The sequence below is a fragment of the Euleptes europaea genome, chromosome 2 (genome assembly GCF_029931775.1).
Source record: "Euleptes europaea isolate rEulEur1 chromosome 2, rEulEur1.hap1, whole genome shotgun sequence".
In the NCBI taxonomy this organism is placed as follows: Eukaryota; Metazoa; Chordata; class Lepidosauria; order Squamata; family Sphaerodactylidae; genus Euleptes; species Euleptes europaea.
In genome coordinates this window covers 25,698,003-25,715,353 of record NC_079313.1, presented here as the reverse complement: position 1 = coordinate 25,715,353, position 17,351 = coordinate 25,698,003, and the positions used below count along the sequence as shown (strand labels likewise).

Sequence of the window (17,351 nt, the reverse complement as noted above, 5' to 3'; positions counted from 1 at the left end):
CCCTGGTCAAAAAAAGGTTGGGAACCACATAAATGGACATTGACTCGGAACGAATGGCGTCCTTAGCACCGCCCTGCTCAATCCCAGCGGCTTTGCTTCCCACCAGCCAGGCGTGCGTTCAGATTGGCCGCTCCGAGGAAGCGGGGAATCTCCGGAGGCCCCGCCCCCTGACGTATAAAGCCACGCCCACGGCCCGGGTGGTGTTCCCCCCGCGTGCTCTCCCGGGTTCTCCTGCGTGCGTTCTGCCCGCGCTGCCACCATGCCAGGCCTCCTGCTGGGGGACGTCGCGCCCGACTTCCAGGCGGAGACCACCCACGGCCGGATCCGCTTCCACGAGTTCCTGGGAAACTCGTGAGTAGTCCCAACGGCGGGAGCTGCGCGGGGGCCTTCCCCGCCGCCGGCAACCTGGGCGATCCCTTGCTTCTCTTCCGGGGGTGCGGAGTGGTGTGCAGGTTTTGGGATCGCCGGCCTTGCCGCTGCAGAAAAAGGGGCGAGCAAAACCTTCACAGCCTTGGGATCCTGCGAAGAAAAATTGCGAAGAGTTTGGAGCCTATTTTGGTTAACTGCTCTCTTCCTCGGCTCCACCATCAACCAAAAGGGAGAGTGCAGCCAAGAAATCAGGAGATTGAGACTGGGAAGGGCAGCCATGAAGGAGCTAGGAAAGATTTTGAAGTGTAAGGATGTGTCCCTGGCCACCAAGACTAGATTAATTCACGCCATCGTATTCCTTATTACTATGTATGGGTGTGAAAGCTGGACAGTGAAGAAAGCTGATAGGAAGAAAATAGATGGTGCGATGGTGGATACTAGTTCATGGTGTCGTGATGACCACTAGGGTAGATGGCTTTAAAGGGGGGGGGGGTTAGGCGCGGCTTGGATCAAGATTGAACAGACTCCTGGGGCCACAATTAAAGCATCAGCTTAAATTGGTAAAAGATGTTTCACAGTGGGTAGCCGTGTTAGTCTGTCTGCAGTAGTAGAAAAGGGCAAGAGTCCAGTAGCGCCTTAAAGACTAACAAAAATATTTTCTGGTAGGGTAGGAGCTTTCGTGAGCCACAGCTGGTATCTGAAGAAGTGAGCTGTGGCTCACTTCTTCTGTGGCTACCAGAAAATATTTTTGTTAGTCTTTAAGGTGCTACTGGACTCTTGCCCTTTTCTGATAAAAGATGTGCGTGTGTTAAGTGCGGTCAAGTCGCTTCCGACTCATGGCGACCCTATGAATGAAAGTCCTCCAAAATGTCCTATCTTTGACAGCCTTGCTCAGGTCTTGCAAATTGAAGGCTGTGGCTTCCTTTATTGAGTCAATCCATCTCTTGTTGGGTCTTCCTCTTTTCCTGCTGCCCTCAACTTTTCCTAGCATGACTGTCTTTTCCAGTGACTCTTGTCGGCTCATGACGAGACCAAAATACGAGAGCCTCAGTTTAGTCATTTTAGCTGCTAGGGTCAGTTCAGGCTTGATTTGATCTAGAACCCACTGATTTGTTTTTGTTTTTTTTGCAAAATCCATAACACTCTCCTCCAACACCACATTTCAAAGGACTCTATTTTCTTCCTATCAGCTTTCTTCACTGTCCAGCTTTCACATCCATGCATAGTAATAGGGAATGCGATGGCATGAATTAATCTCATCTTGGTGGCCAGGGACACATCCTTACACTTCAAAATCTTTTCTAGCTCCTTCATGGCTGCCCTTCCCAGTCTCAATCTCCTTCTGATTTCTTGGCTGCAGCCTCCCTTTTGGTTGATGGTCGAGCCAAGGAATAGAAAGTCTTGAACAATTTCAATTTCCTCATTGTCAACCTTAAAGTTGTGTAATTCTCCTGTAGTCATTACTTTTGTTTTCTTGATGTTCAGCTGAAGTCCTGCTTTGGCACTTTCTCTTTTAACTTTTAGCAGTAGTCGTTTCAAATCTTCACTATTTTCTGCCAATAATGTAGTGTCATCAGCATATCTCAAATTATTAAAAAGATAAAAGATACACAACTCTTTTGTTGAAACAGCTGGAAATCTCTGCTTCCACAAATGACCTAAGGAGGCTGATAATTTTACTCCATCAGGTCTCCAGCCTGCATTTAGAAGAAGAGTTGGTTTTAATATGCCAATTTTCTCTACTACTTAAGGGAGACTCAAACTGGCTTACAACCACCTTCCCTTCCCCACAACAGGCCCCCTGTTAGGTAGGTAGGACTGAGAGAGCTCTTAATAACTGTAACTTGCCCAAGGTCACCCAGCTGGCTTCATGTGTAGGAGTGGGGAAACAAGTCCAGTTCACCAGATTAGCCTCTGCCACTCATGTGGAGGAGCGGGGGAATCAAACCTGGTTCTCCAGATGAGAGTCCACCACTCCAAACCACCGCTCTTAACCACAAACCATGCTGGCTTGATATCATAAGGTCGTGTGAACATGTGAAGCCGTTTTATACTGAGACTCTTCATCGATCTAGGCCAGTGTTGTCTGCTCTGACCACTAGGAGCTCTCTGGGGTCTTTGATCATGGTCTTCAGTATCATCTGCTTCATGATCGTTGATACTGGGGATGGAATTTGGCACCTTCTGCATGCCAAGCATATGTTCTGCTATTGAGCCATGCCCCCCTAGGTTTGCATCCAGCATTGTCTTTAAATTAAAAACGGATCAGAACCACTGTGTGACCCTAACTTGTAATGCCAAGCATCTGGCAATGAGTTTATAATGAGCACATTTAGTGCTAATAATGTATGAAGGAATACACTGTTCCCGCAAGCAGCCCTTGGCCTTGGTTCGCAGTGCTATAATGTTTCTTCAAGGGTAGTAGAAAATTCTAATTGGAGTATTTATGATTGAAAACTGCTGAGCCACTAGCAACCAGGCAGTTTACTGGAGGAATTAAAAGTCAAACAATCATTTCTCCATTTAAGAAGAGGAAACATACGTGACAATGGATTTTGTAATGTATTTATTTCCCAATCTTCCTGGTTTGTTCATTTTGAATTGCAGCACTAATGCGCTTAACAAATATTTGCTTTCCTGTATTGCTAGGGAATGACACCACAGCATTGTAGTTAAGCATTAAAATGCATTTCCAAAGCGATCCATTGATGCAAAGCCATGATAAGCAAAGAGGAAAGGGTAGAGTTCATACCTCCTTGGGGGCTGAAAGTTGGCAACTTAGGCCAGGATTGGAGAAAGGGAAATGATACACTTGGCAAGTGTTATCTGCCACTCTGGTGTAGTGATTAGATTGTTGGTTTAGGAACTGGGAGATCCAGGTTCAGGTGCCATGAATCTCACTGCCTCTTGGCCCCTGTGTTCTCAGCCTGACCCCTCTCAAAGGGGTCTTATGGGGGTAAAATAACCAGGTATGCCTCCTTGAGGTCCTTGGAGGAAAGTGGGAAGGATTAATAGATCTGCTGAGAAGAGTTCTAAATATGAAGAAGAGTTGGTTTTTATATGTTGACTTTCTCTATATGTCAACTTTAAAGAATCAAAGCAGCTTATAATCACCTTCCCTTCCCCACAACAGACACCCTGTGAGGTAGGTGGGGCTGAGAGAGTTCTGTGACTAGGCCAAGGTAACCCAGCTGGCTTCATGTGTAGGAGTGGGGAAACCAACCCGGTTCACCAGATTAGCACCTGCCACTCATGTGGAGGAGGAATCAAACCCAGTTCTCCAGATTAGAGTCCACCACTCCAAACCACTACGCTGTGCAGTATAATTATTACTTCTTGGTTTTATCTACCAGATTGCTCTGTGGTAACACCAAAGAGGATACTGCCAAACAACTGCCATTTTAATGCCACTAATGGAAACACATTGTGCGTGTAAAGTGCTGTCAAGTGGCAGCTGATTATGGCAACCCAGTAGGGTTTTCAAGGCAAGAGACTAACAGAGGTGGTTTGCCACTGCCTCTGTATAACAACCCTGATATTCCTTGGTGGTTTCCCATCCAAATACTTACCAGGGCCAACTCTGCTTAACTTCTGTTATGTGTCTGGTAGGCTAATAAGGGTTTATGCAACAAACTGTGGCTTAAACTAGCATTTTTCTTATCAGCTTCAGAGCTCACCCTTTTTATCCCTCCGCCCCAGGCAATAGGAATTTGCTGTTCTGTGAAAACTAGGCACTGTTAGTCCCCTGGAGTCCAGTGCTATGTCGAAACTCTTGTGTTGACATCCCTTTGCTTTGTTGCAGCATTGCAAAAATTGCAGAGCCCAGCAGCTAACAGCCTCTACGACAACTGTTCAGATACACCTCATGGATACACACTGTGGTTAGGGTAGCCATATGTTAAGGGGGAAATATATTGCTAGGGTAGTAGTGGTTACATCCTAGGGCAGCGAATGCTCTTGGGTCCACAGCAAATAGCTATTTTAAGAGAGTGGACTTGCAGGAGATTCTTCTTTCTCGGTGTGTAGCTTTGTTGATGTTCGTAAGGGAGCAGGTTCTTGTAGGTTATCCGGGCTGCATGACCGTGGTCTTGGTATTTTCTTTCCTGATGTTTCACCAGCAGCTGTGGCAGGCATCTTCAGAAGAGTAACACTGAAGGGAGCAGGTATTCAGGTATTACTGCAGAAATACAAGACATGTTGCATCTCACAAGTGAACACAGGTGCTCTTCTTTGTTGCTAGTGTCTATCTTCTGTGGTGTCTTGGGGAGGGGCTGTGGCTCAGTGGTAGAGCATCTGCTTGGCATGCAGAAGGTCCTAGGTTCAATCCCTGGCATCTCCAGTTAAAGGGACTAGGCAGGTAGGTGCTGTGAAAGACCTCAGCCTGAGACCCTGGAGAGCCACTGCCAGTCTGAGTAGACAATACTGACTTTGATGGACCGAGGGTCTGATTCAGTATATGGTTGTAATGTGCTCAATACAAAGGGTGGAAACAACCCGAATGTCACTTATTTGCTGGTCATAGCATCATGTGAACGCCGCTGGCCTCTTGAGATACCCTAGCCTGTGCTAGGACTGAGTTAAAAATCTTATTTATGCATAAAATCCAATAGTGTTTGGTTCAGAGATTCTTTCAAAACACCTTCCAAATATCATATCTTTCCTAATTTGGCCCGTGAACTCTGGATCCTGCGGAATTCATCTGATGATGGAAGGGAGTTCTCTCAGCGGAGTAGAGATGTAAACTGTTTTCTCCCTCTTACAGCAAAAGCCCCAAATGCCCCCTGAAATGCTGTTCCTGGAAAATTGAGGGATCCTCAGGAATAGAGCTGCGAGGGGAGAATAGGCAGAAATTCCCCACCCCTTTCCTACTGTGGAAATCCAACCCATTGTTGGTACTCGTTTATTTAATGTTAGAATTTGCACAACCGTGTCTAAGGGACATGACAACAGCAGGGTGTGCATTTGTTGGTCCTGGTTTTCAGCCTTAAGCTTTTAAGATTGACACAGGGGAGTCTCCAAAGGTGCATATATATAATACTGATTTGATTACCTGCCTAAATATAGTAACCCAGTCTTCATGGTGACAGACTGTATTGAAGTTAGCTGTACCGTACAATCTGGAATTAAGCCTGACTGGTGTGGTGATACATTGCCATACAGGAGCGGTCATATGGCTCAAAAGGTACAGGTGAGGACCCATGCTATTGTGGAAGGTGGATTTTTATGGTATGTGAGTACCTCTGAAAGATGTAGAATGCGGAGAGACTAGTTTTGAGGGCGGGAGGCAATGCTGGCCAAAGTACTTACCTTAATCTCTTATGCCATCATGTGATAGCCGAACGTTAACATCGAGACACTGAACGCTAAACATAAAAGAAATTGAACACCAAACATAAAGGAAAATGAGAAGGGAGAGTTGTTCAAGTGGGTGGAGGCCAGAATTCCTTTATTTTTATTTCTTCGCATTTATAGCCCGCCTTCATTCCCGGCAAGCCAGGCTCAGAGCGGATTTAACTATAAAACATACTTTAAAACTACATTCTCAGTACAATACAATAAAACAAGATGGCGTTCATTAGTCATGAATAGTAGCCACTGGAAACCTGGTCAGGCAGTGGAACCCCCAGAAATGAATTTCGGGGGTGGGGGCAGAGATGGGGAGGCCAGCACCAATGACAATGGAAAAAACTTGCAGTGGCCCTCCGTTATAAGTCTAGCAGAACAGTTCCATTTTACAGGCCCTGCAGAACTCATTTAGGTCCTGCAGGGCCCTGATGTTACTAGGGAGACTGTTCACCCTGTCTGGGGCCAGGCCTGAAAACGCCCTGGCCCTCGTCGAGGACAGCCACACGCTCCTCGGGCTGGGGACCACCAGTAAATTGTTGTTGATTGAGCGTACAGCTCTCCGGGGGGGGGGCATACCAGGAGAGGTGGTCCTGTAGGTACGAAGGTCCCAGACCGTTGTTAAGGCTTTAAAGGTCAAAACCAGCACCTTGAATCTGATTCGATACTCCAGCTGGTGCCAGTGCAGTTGTTTCAGTACTGGAATTATATGTCCAAAATTAAAAAGCGCATTAAAGAGCTCGATTATAACAGCACTATTTTTCGTGCTCGTCGCGTCTGTTCATCCCAGTTCTTCGGAATGCCCCCTCCACGTGGTCTGCCTGCCTATACATATTATCTGACAGCTCCTCGTCTCTGTAGAGCTTTTTGCTTGGCTAGATTGAATGCTAACCCTTCTATGGTAATGCAGGGCAGAATTCTGAATATACCATACTCAGACAGGATCTGCCCTTGATCTTCAGGCTCTATTGACTCATTAGCCCATGCCCTTTTGGAATGCCGCTTTTACGATGAACTTCGATCGCACTATATTTCCCCCCGTTTAATATACAAATCCAATGCCCCTGTGACTGACATAATGCCTTTTTTACTAAGCGATAGGGACCCCAAGGCTGCATTGTCAGTGGCAAGATTTGTTTCAGTCCTTATATCCCTCCAACACTAGATATATGCTGCTCAAGATCAATTGATCAAGGAGCTTCTAAGGGATAAAAGGTAAAAGGAAAGGAATTATATGCTCTCGCAGTATAGCCCCTGTGAGGAGTGTTGCCGTGGTGTTTTGCACCAGCTGGAGCTTCTTGGTCAGTCCCAATGGCAGCCCTACATAGAGCGTTATAGTAGTCTAGCCTAGAGCTGATCGTCACATGTATTACTGTGGCTAGATCGGGGCGGGAGAGGTAAGGAACTAGCTGCCTGGCTTGGCGGAGGTGGGAAAAGGCCACCTTGACTACGGCTGTGACCTAGGCCTCCATATAAAGTTAAAGTGAACTAAAAGGTACAGAAGGCCAAGGCCGTGTTAATTTTCTAAATGTAAGGAGACAAAACTATTCAGTTGGATTCTGTCTCATTTTTATCCTGGGCTTCCTCCAAGGAGCTTTGAGTGGCATTCACAGTTCTCCCTTTTGATTCGTCCTCAACAGCCCTGTGAGGTAGGTTAGGCTGAGTAGGTTACTGGCCATGGACTTTCACAGCAGACTGGGGATTTAAACCTGTGTTTGTCCTGTTCGATTCTAACACTCTAACTGGTATACCACACTGCCTCTCCATTTCTTTGATAACATGATTAAAACATCTTATTAGTGCCGTGACGTTGCCATGTGTTTGTTCTTTTCTTTTAGATGGGGCATTCTCTTTTCTCATCCACGGGACTTCACTCCGGTCTGTACCACGGAGCTCGGCCGAGCAGCAAAACTGGCACCAGAATTTGCCAAGCGTAACATTAAAATGATAGCCCTCTCCTTGGATGATGTCAAAGACCATCTCTCTTGGAGCAAGGTATTATGGGACTGAAACAATGGCATGATGAACAGAAAGGGTGCCTGTTACCTGTTCTGACTGGGTCCTATCTTCAGAATTGCCAACATAACTAGAGTAACTCTTAGTTTACTGGCTTGGCTCAGGTTTTAAAAAAATCTTTGGCAAGGGTTCTTAGCCAGGTGTGGTGAAAGGCCTGGATGTGTTTTAATGTTTACATAACTTTATCCCTATTATAAAGGTTCAGTGAACTACTGAGCGCCGTCTGCTGCTTCTGCAGTTTTCTCCTGAATTTTGGCCAGAACAGTACAGGCTTAATTCCTTTAATGGAAGTGGGAAATGAGCAACAACAGTGATTGATTTGACAGTTCTATATATGCCATCTTTTCTGTAGCTGAGGGAGGGGTTCAAATATTATGGCAATGAAGTGATGATAGCAGCAGCTCCGTTCAGACATCATACCAAACCCCAGACATCATACCAAATTGCAGTAGGCTATTGAGGGCAGAGGAGTTAATGGTAAACACTCGTTTTAGATAATATCCTCACTGCACCACAAAGGTGGGACGCTTGTTTAGGAGTGCAAAACCACCTTGCAAGTAGTCAATGAGCTGCAAGGTTGCATTCAGTTTGCATATTTGGCATGTAATTAGAATAGCTTGCACTTTGATGGTCAAAGTGGATGGACAGGTATTTTCTAGTTCAGCAGCATGAAATATTTATCGTAAAATCATTGCCTTCAAATAAAATTTTTTATATGTTGGTTAAAGTGGAATGGAAAACTGAATGATGACTTGTTAGCATTTTATTGAAATTTGGTTTGTTATTTCAATTTGTAGCTCGCCCTCCTCGGCCAAGGCCAGGCTCCGGGCAACAACAGCCATAAAATCAAATAAATATGTCAATAAAACAAATACTAAAACACAGCACAGAAATCCTAACTGTTAAAACCATAGGTGGCGCATAAGATCGGAAACCATTTGCTGAAAGGCTGTAAGCAGGCAGAACCTCAAGTCAGTGCATGCACAGAATCAATGAAGAAGAAAGATGGGCATACCTCTACAACCATGCCGACTAGAAATGTGATTTTCCTCCAGTGAGTAATTCAGCAAGAGGTCATCTTGTTCTAGGGTTGCATCTTCAACTCAAGCAGCAGTTACGTGTCCACTATATGGGATCACACATCTTCAGAGTAATTTTCAAAACTGCAGTCTTCATTTCCAGTTTAAGAAGCAAACACTTCAAATGAAGCAGTATTAACTCTCCCCCCCCATAAACACTGTTACTTCACAGAGTAGTACACTTGTTTCCCAGCTTCTTGTAACTCTAACAATCCTGTTATCAACTCCCATTGTTTGGATGGGTGTTAGCAGATGGTGTGCTCAGATCACTTTTCATTTGCCGGTGGATCACAAGTGAATCACACAAGTGCCTTGCAGTCTACATGAATGCTGGATGACAAGAAGAAGAGTTGGCTTTTATACCCCAATTTTATCTACCTTTATAGAGTCTCAAACCAGCTTACAATCACCTGACCTTCCTTTTCCCACAACAGACACTTGGGAGGTAGGTGAGGATGAGAGAGTTCTGAGAGAACTGTGACTAGCCCAAGGTCACCCAGCAAGCAGGCTTCATGTGGAGGAGTGGGGAAACCAACCTGGTTCTCCAGATTAGAGCCTGCCACTCCTAACCACTACACCACGCTGGCTCTCAAGGACCAAACCCATTGCTGAAATCTCGTGAGCACAGTGCAAGGGAGTGACTGAACTGCATCCAGCCACAGCAGTTCTGCGCTTGCAAACTGTTCTGCAGGAAAAGCATTTTAACTTTTTGATCTGATAATCATGAGGCCATAGGGGTTTGGGAGGGGGGGTGACATGAGATGAAAATATCACTCACAGACAGGGCTGGGCTTTGTCCAGAGAACTGGGCAGACACAATTCCAAGGAGTTCACAAAGTCTGACTTGATTTAGCATAGGCTTGCCTAGGCTCTACTGGTTCCTTCTCTCCCTGGTATGCACAGAGAGGTATTTAAAATGTAAGAAACAGCAGGCACCTTCTCTAAAGCTTGAGGGGAAAGCTTGTGTGCTGATGGGCATTCTTCTTGCCAGAGAGCCAGGTGCACTTGTCACTAGTGGGTTAGTTAAAAAAAAAAGTATCCTTTCGTTTTGATTGAGAACCTCTGCAATATGGAACTGAACTCATCTATTTCTGGTAGTATTATGATTTTGTCTAAATTTGCAAAAAGAGATCCCAAGTCGGCAGCTTGCCATTTGTTTCATGTAATGACTCCTGCTTTCTGCATAGTGGGTTTAATTGAACATGCTTGTGTGCCACAATGTACAGTAAGTCATACAATAGTTGACTCAGCCCAGTTTGGATCTTGGAAGCTATGGTAACGTAGCCTTTTTAAAAACATGGCTTCATAAACCAATTTTCATTAGAAGAATCTGTTTTATCTGGTGGGATTGGTTTGTTTGAGCATCAGTGTAGCAGGAAGTAAAGGACATGTGTGTCTCGCCAGACTGTTTAATATGTTCCTTTAGCTGCTACTCCCAAGAATCTGAAAGGATCTCTAGAATGTAACTGACCTGCTTGATTGACATGAAGTCATGTTTGTTTGGATCCAGAACAGCATTTGCATGGATGTAAGCATTTCAACCTCACTGCATGATTTGCCCCTTCACTCAGCAGCCCAGAGTGCCCCCCAAATCCTGTTCCTGGAGGTGCTATGTGCCCCAGAAATAGGTGTGCAGGGGCATTTCAGGCTGCTGGGAGTGGGGGGGGAGGAACCCATGCCATTATGTGGTGCAGAAAGCTTCCACTTTGCCAAAGAGAGGAAGTTCCTGTCTTGGGCAAAGATTATCTTCTTCCAAGCCTCTACTTGATGCTTTTTGACCCATTAATTAAATATAAAAGCCAGTTCAAAATAAGGTGCCAAAGAGACCCAGTGTGGTGTAATGGAGAGAGTGACAGACTAGGACCCTGGGTGACCTGGGTTTGACTCCCCACTGCTACCATGGAAACTCACTGGGTGACCATGGGCCCATAGAATCAGAGTTGGAAGGGTCCACCAGGGTCATCTAGTCCAACCCACTGCACAATGCAGGAAATTCACAACTACCTCCCCCCCACATACCCAGTGCCCAGAAGATGGCCAAGATGCCCTCCCTCTTGTGAGCTGCCTAAGTTCATAGAATCAGCATTGCTGACAGATGGTCATCTAGCCTCTGCTTAAAAACCTCCAGGGAAGGAGGTTTTCACAAACTATCAGTGTGGCCTGCTCACAGGGTTGTTTGAGAAAATAGACGAAGGGACAGCAATGTTCTATGCTACTCTGAGTCCCAACTGTGGAGAGAACAGTGGAGTATAACTAAAATGCAAGTGCATGGTTGACAAAACCTGTTGAGTCTTAAATAGAAAATCAAAATGCCCTTTGTACTGAAAATAAAATATTGGAAGATAACTTTACTGCTGTCCTGGGGAAAATGTATACTTCCAAAACGAAATTTAGAATTGGATTTTTTTCATAAGGCTACACACAAATGAATCCTGGGTTTTCATATGCACAAGGTGTTTCCTTTTGAAGTTGACTTGATTTTGTAGACTGTATATTTGCGGTGTATACATGCAAGCCTGATGTAGATCAGGGTTAAAGACCTTACAAATAAAACAAGAGATTTTAAAAATCCAGCTGGCCCAGACAGAACAGATGAACTGTAGGGGATGGTGGTTGAAAGTGTTATTTGGGCACTGCATAAAATGTGCAAGTGCTTCTCAGTCGGCTTACTTTCATCTTCCACCCCCACTACTCTCTGCTTCAACAACCCAATCCTTCCTCTGTTGCCACTTTGCTGTAACTTAATTCTCCTCCTCCTTTAGGTGATATACCTTTAGTGCAGTTCAATAGGCAGGCAGACTCTGTGCGTGGTCCTGTTATGCATGCAAACCCCTTCCTGCCCCCACCAAGCCATGCACACATTCTTTCATTAGCTGCAGGAGAACGAGGAGATGCTGGAGAAGAGAACTGCAGCATTCCTGTCTGACATTAGAAGGGGTTAAAACTAATGGTACTCGGTCTTGGTTAAAATATAACTGACATCCTTGTAAATATTTGCCATATTCCGGTTGGCCCTTGGACACCCACAGCTGAATGCTTCAACCTTTGCTGTTCTTGCTGAAGCAGATATCAAAGGTTAGCATTCTGGAACTTCACTTGTTGCCTAAAGTTTCACTTACCAGGAGGAATTCAGGCTTTTCTGTTGACACCGGAGTCTTGCACACCTGGAAACATTCAGCCATGAAACATTTTAGTGTTGAACTGTGACGCGTGAAAGGAAGCACGTAATATAAGTATAATGTATATAAGTATCGCCCTGACCTGGATGGCCCAGGCTAGCCTGATCTTGTCAGATCTCAGAAGCTAAACAGGGTCAGCCCAGGTTAGTATTTGGATGGGAGACCACCAAGGAATACCAGGGTTGCTGTGCAGAGGAAGGCACTGGCAAACCACCTCTGTTAGTCTCTAGCCATGAAAACCCCAAAAGGGGTCACCATAAGTCGGCTGCGACTTGATGGCACTTTACACACACACACACATAAGTATCATAAACATTTATACAGCATTTCCAGTGTTCAAAGTGCTTCACGTACATAGGCTTGGGTATTCAATTTCACTTGCCTATGGTAGGAGCCTGTTTTGCTGGTGGAAAGCTCTATTATCAGTGGCAACTGAGTCATATGGATCTAAGCCATTACCTTCATGTGCTCTTAACAGGGTTCTGAATTAGTCTGGTGATATCATCACTGTATGGCAGACGAGGAGCTAATGAGCAAGAAGCCACCCCAAGTGTGCCAAACGTTGCCTTCTTTTCCGGCAGAGGCAAAATCCGAACCAGGGGCCTCCTGGATGGCAGCTCCTTCCGTTCAATTCTGTGGCAGGCGGTTTTCTGCTCCTGAATTAGACTTGTAGTTTTGACCGCTGCCTGTTTCCTTAGAAACAGATACCACAGAGTTCAGTGGGACTGACTCCCAAGTTCAGACCTAGTTCTCATGGAGAACTAGGCTGGACATCATTGGGTGAGCCTTACATGACTGAATTGATCCTTCATACAAAAAAAAGCCTTTATATAGAAAACTGGTAGGTGGAGTGGGAGAGTAGAGGTTCTGGGCTAGTCATGACAGCTAGCTTTTTAAGTCAACAGGCTCTATATGTGATCATGTGCACCCTTGAAATGTTACAGTCCAGACAAAAGTTTATTACCTCCGTGAGAGGCTCAACTTGGCACCATCTTTGGTGGTATTTTTATTTCCTTACTGTTGCTAACCTATTTTCTTCCTATGGGAAAAGCAGAGGATATATCGCATCCTATTACATGAGAAGTTTCCTAGTAATGTATTCTCACCTGTTTTCAAGACTTCTACTATAAAGGTCTGCATCAAGATATGAGGAAGTAATTTATGTCACAGTTTAGGGCTGCTATTGACTCCTATATTGCTTTAGGGTGATTTATTCAGGGAACATGTTAACAAGGCATAGTTAAATTGCGGAACTCCCTGCCCCAGGACGTGCTGATGGCTGCCAACTTGGAAGGCTTTAAGAGGGGAGTGGACATGTTCATGGAGGAGAGGGCTATCCATGGCTACTAGTCAAAATTAATACTAATCATGATGCATACCTATTCTCTCCAGTACCAGAGGAGCATGCCTATTATATTAGGTGCTGTGGAACACAGGCAGGATGCTGTTGAACTTTTCCTGTTTGTAGGCTTCCTAGAGGCACCTGGTTGGCCATTGTGTGAACCAACTGCTGAACTTGATGGCCTTGGTCTGATACAGCAGTGCTATTCTTAATCCTTAATCATTGTAGAGGAGTCTAGAGGTGTCTGGGGGCATTCACTTGGCTCAGTCTAGGTATTAGTTAGGCCGGTTGAGCTTCACCATCATTCTATGTAAACAGGGAGTGTGCTCTAGAGCACTGTGGTCATCATACATTGCACTGGAAAAATAAGGAGCTGTAGGATCCCACTCCTTCCAAAATACTCCAGTTGAGCATGGGCACAGGGTTCTGTTCTTGTTAAGGAACAGATAGGCTGTTGTTCTCTGTTGGCACATGGAGAGTCAATATGACCTCAAATAAAAGCAATTCTATGCAGAGCAGAAGTATGTGGTCGGTGCAGTGTCTTAATGAGCGAGGCAAGAGTTTTCTGAATGGACCAAAGGACATCTCTTGGCCAGCAGTATCAGTCTCTCCCCCCTCACAGTTCTTACTTGCCCACGACCCTTTTTTGTAAATGTTAGTTGCTGCCCACATTCTCTTGAGGTCTGTGGCAGACCTGTTATGCATATGAATTTTATTTATTTATTTGATGTCTCTAGAGAGAATAGTTGTACATCATTACAGCCTTATGATATGTAATGAGTGCTTGTAGATCTTATTTGGCGTGATACAGCTATTGCTCTGAATTATATCCTGTTGGGTATAAGGTCCCTAGTGATGCATACTTATCAGTTTTCTGAGGTTCCTACTACAGGGGAGAGTAATCGGAATAAAACTATTGCGTTGTACTAACTCTTTCCTTTCAGACTGGACAGAGAAGGCGTATTCCATTAAAGGCAAACCGTGCCCTTTTCTTTTGCAACAATGGATGCCACATTATTGAGATATTTAATGTAAACAATGTAGTTTAGCATATTGGTAATGAAAAATGAATGATTTCCCCCATCTATAGGACATCAACGCCTACAATTGTGGTGAGCCTACAGAGAAGCTCCCCTTTCCAATAATTGCAGACTCCAAGCGGGAGCTTGCGGTTCAGTTGGGGATGCTGGATCCAGACGAGAGAGACAAAGACGGCCTGCCCCTGACTGCTCGCGTTGTAAGTATTGGTGCCTCCCTAGCATTGTATTCATGAAAGCTGAAGCCAAGGTTCTATGAATTAACAGTTCTCATTTTATCCTTCCCATGTAGTCTGTTGTCAATTACTGTTGCCTCAGTAGAGAAAGATACCAGAGTGAAACCGTACTGATGCCCATATGAAATGGCCACAGTCTGGTAGTGTACCACTCAGACTCCCTTGTAGACTGAGGGTAGTGTCTCTCATTCTCCTTTGGTTTTAGGTGACCAGCTTTTCAGATACCAGCTCAGTTGTGGTCTCCTGGGAAACACATCAGCAGGACGCAGCCTGCTTCCTTGCTTGTAAAATGGATATAAATACTTTGAACGCTTGCAAGGATAAATGGGATGACGGGGCACACCAAGAGCTTCCCAGGGATCAGGCAGGCTATAAACCTTTTTTTAAAAAAAGTAGAGTAACTCTGCTCAGCATCCAAAGCCTTATAAAGTAGATTATACTAGAAATTGGGGGAAAGAGACTGAGTGTGTTAATTCAAACTGGTAGCAGCTGAAAGCTTCATTCTAGTTTAACAAGACTGACCAAATGAGTCAATGGACAGATTGCCCTCTAACCTTCCTGGTCTCTTAGTGGCCATGACAGCAAAACAAGATTTCTCGTGTCTGTCTGTGACTTGCTAATCTGGCACTCTGTGTTTTGTGGGTCCTGGGGACAAGAGATGCTGTTTGCCAGGACATTTGTACAAGCTCCATTGAAATGAATAGGAGACAAACAGAGGAGGTATTTCTACTGGAATTTCCATCTTTATAGATGTATCTTTTGCAGGAGACAGCTGGTACCTTTCAGGGACCTCTAAAATCCTTTTGACGTAGTTTCTGCTCCAGCTATCTAAGATGTTTCTCTATTCTGATACTTAACAGTAAAGGAATCTTGTTGCCTTCATGACAAATTGGGACCACGAATACAGGGCAAAGAATTTTTGCCACAAGATTGTAAGGCGGAGGCCTGGACATAGCAGTTACTCTAGAGTAGCTCTCTGCATTAAAAAAGAATAGTGCCTTAAAAGTACTTGTTCTTTGCCCCTGAAAAACAACTGTGCTAAGGAGACAGAAGTAAAACTCTAAAGGAAGATTACAGGACTGATCATAATAGGAGCCAGAATGGTGTGACATGCTGGGTTTTCATTGTGTGGCTTTGCTTTTTAGGTATTCGTATTTGGTCCAGACAAGAAACTCAAACTTTCTATCCTCTATCCAGCGACCACTGGAAGAAACTTTGATGAGATTCTAAGAGTCATTGATTCCCTGCAGTTAACAGCCGCAAAGAAAGTTGCCACTCCAGTTGACTGGAAGGTAGATATTATTATTTACATTTCTGCCTCGCTCTCCCTAACCCGAAGGTCCGGCTCAGAGCGGCTTACACAGTCTAAAACACAATAAAATGATAACCCATTAAAATAGTTCTTTAAGGCTACTAAGTGCAAGCCTAAACAGATACCCTTGTTAATCCATAGGTTGTAACTCTGTTTAGGATTTTACTGTTAAATCTCTTTTTAAGGTTAATTCTGCAGCTTGCTCAAGTAAAACTGTTGTCAAAGATTAGTATGGTCCTGTGCATTGTGGAAAGTTCTAGTTTCTGCTTTCTGGGAAGTAGCCTCCAGGTCAGATAGAATAAACTACACCCAGGGAAAGCAGGGAGGTTTAGTGGTTAGTCCTGTGACTCTTGTTCCATCAAGCAGAGCAGCTGCCCTTGGGAGCTGACTGCACCATTGATGTTAGTGGAGGAGGGTTACTAACCCTTGCATTGAGAAAATGAAGATTAAAAAGATGCACACACCTATCTCTGAAAGATCCAAAATTAAATCAAATGGGATTTCTACACATTTCCTCCAGGAGGCAGATGTGAAACTTCTGTACCCTGAAACACTGTGCTCCTTTTTGCTTAAATTTCTGGTATCCTGGATGAATTCTGCTTCTACATTTGTGCACCATTATATATAGAAGCTGACCATATGTAATTTGGAGGATTTCCTGGCTGCAGAGGCTTCCATATGGGCATGCAGTAGCAATCCGTGTCAAAACATGTGGTTGGGAGGACCTGCTGGATGACCTTGGGCCAGTCACAGTTCTCTCAGAACTCTCTCAGCCCATGGCAAACCACCTCTGAACATCTCTTGCCTTGAAAACCCTGTGGGGTCACCATGAGTCATCTGTGACGGCACACACAACATGCATTCATAGTTCTAGGTTTCCACTGTCAAATATGAAATGGACTTTTAAAATTCTGTATGTGCAACTATTCTAGGATGGGTCTTAATGCTTACTAATGTTTTATTTTTCTTCCACCTTCTCTCCTTTTTAAGCCTGGGGATGAAGTAATGGTAATTCCAAGCCTATCAGACGAAGAGGCCAAAAAGCTGTTTCCAGGAGGAGTTTGTACTAAAGAACTCCCATCAGGCAAGAAATACCTTCGCTACACCTCTCATCCAAAATAGCAACTGAGAAGAGAGGTTGAACAAACCAGGAAGGTGATCACGGGGGGCTTTTTAGAACAGGATGTACAACTACTGTGTGGAGGTGTGTTTGGAGAAATTGTTAAGGTTGGATAGTTGAGGGCATTATCTTTAGTTTCTCCTTGAAACATGGTGTCCGAATCTCTTTAGCCTGGTGTAGTTTCAGCTAGCCATCAGGAAAAAGTTGCTTCTCTTCTTTCATGTGATCAGCTGTCTGGGTTTCAGGTGTGAGCAGAGTCTGCAATATTGCACTAATGGGTAGTTAATTAATTACTTTTAAACCTTCATTTTCCTGTTC

General features: G+C 44.6%; 1 protein-coding gene across 1 annotated transcript; it reads left to right on the top strand.

Annotated features, from left to right (window-relative positions):
• Nucleotides 1–241: 241 nt before the first annotated feature.
• Nucleotides 242–17,109, top strand: PRDX6 (peroxiredoxin 6). Its single transcript, XM_056845685.1, has 5 exons — nt 242–351; nt 7,551–7,707; nt 14,419–14,565; nt 15,747–15,893; nt 16,904–17,109. Exons 1-5 carry the CDS (start codon nt 260–262, stop codon nt 17,033–17,035), a joined length of 675 nt encoding a protein of 224 aa, XP_056701663.1. The 5' UTR covers nt 242–259; the 3' UTR covers nt 17,036–17,109.
• The last annotated feature ends 242 nt before the right edge of the window (nt 17,110–17,351 follow it).

What these genes read in the sequence shown, in the direction of transcription:
- PRDX6 (XM_056845685.1), top strand. Translation starts at nt 260, where the DNA reads ATGCCAGGCCTCCTGCTGGGGGACGTCGCGCCCGACTTCCAGGCGGAG. An exon ending in CACGAGTTCCTGGGAAACTC is followed by an intron (nt 352 to 7,550) that starts GTGAGTAGTCCC and finishes CTTTTCTTTTAG; the next exon opens with ATGGGGCATTCTCTTTTCTC. An exon ending in CCACTCCAGTTGACTGGAAG is followed by an intron (nt 15,894 to 16,903) that starts GTAGATATTATT and finishes CTCCTTTTTAAG; the next exon opens with CCTGGGGATGAAGTAATGGT.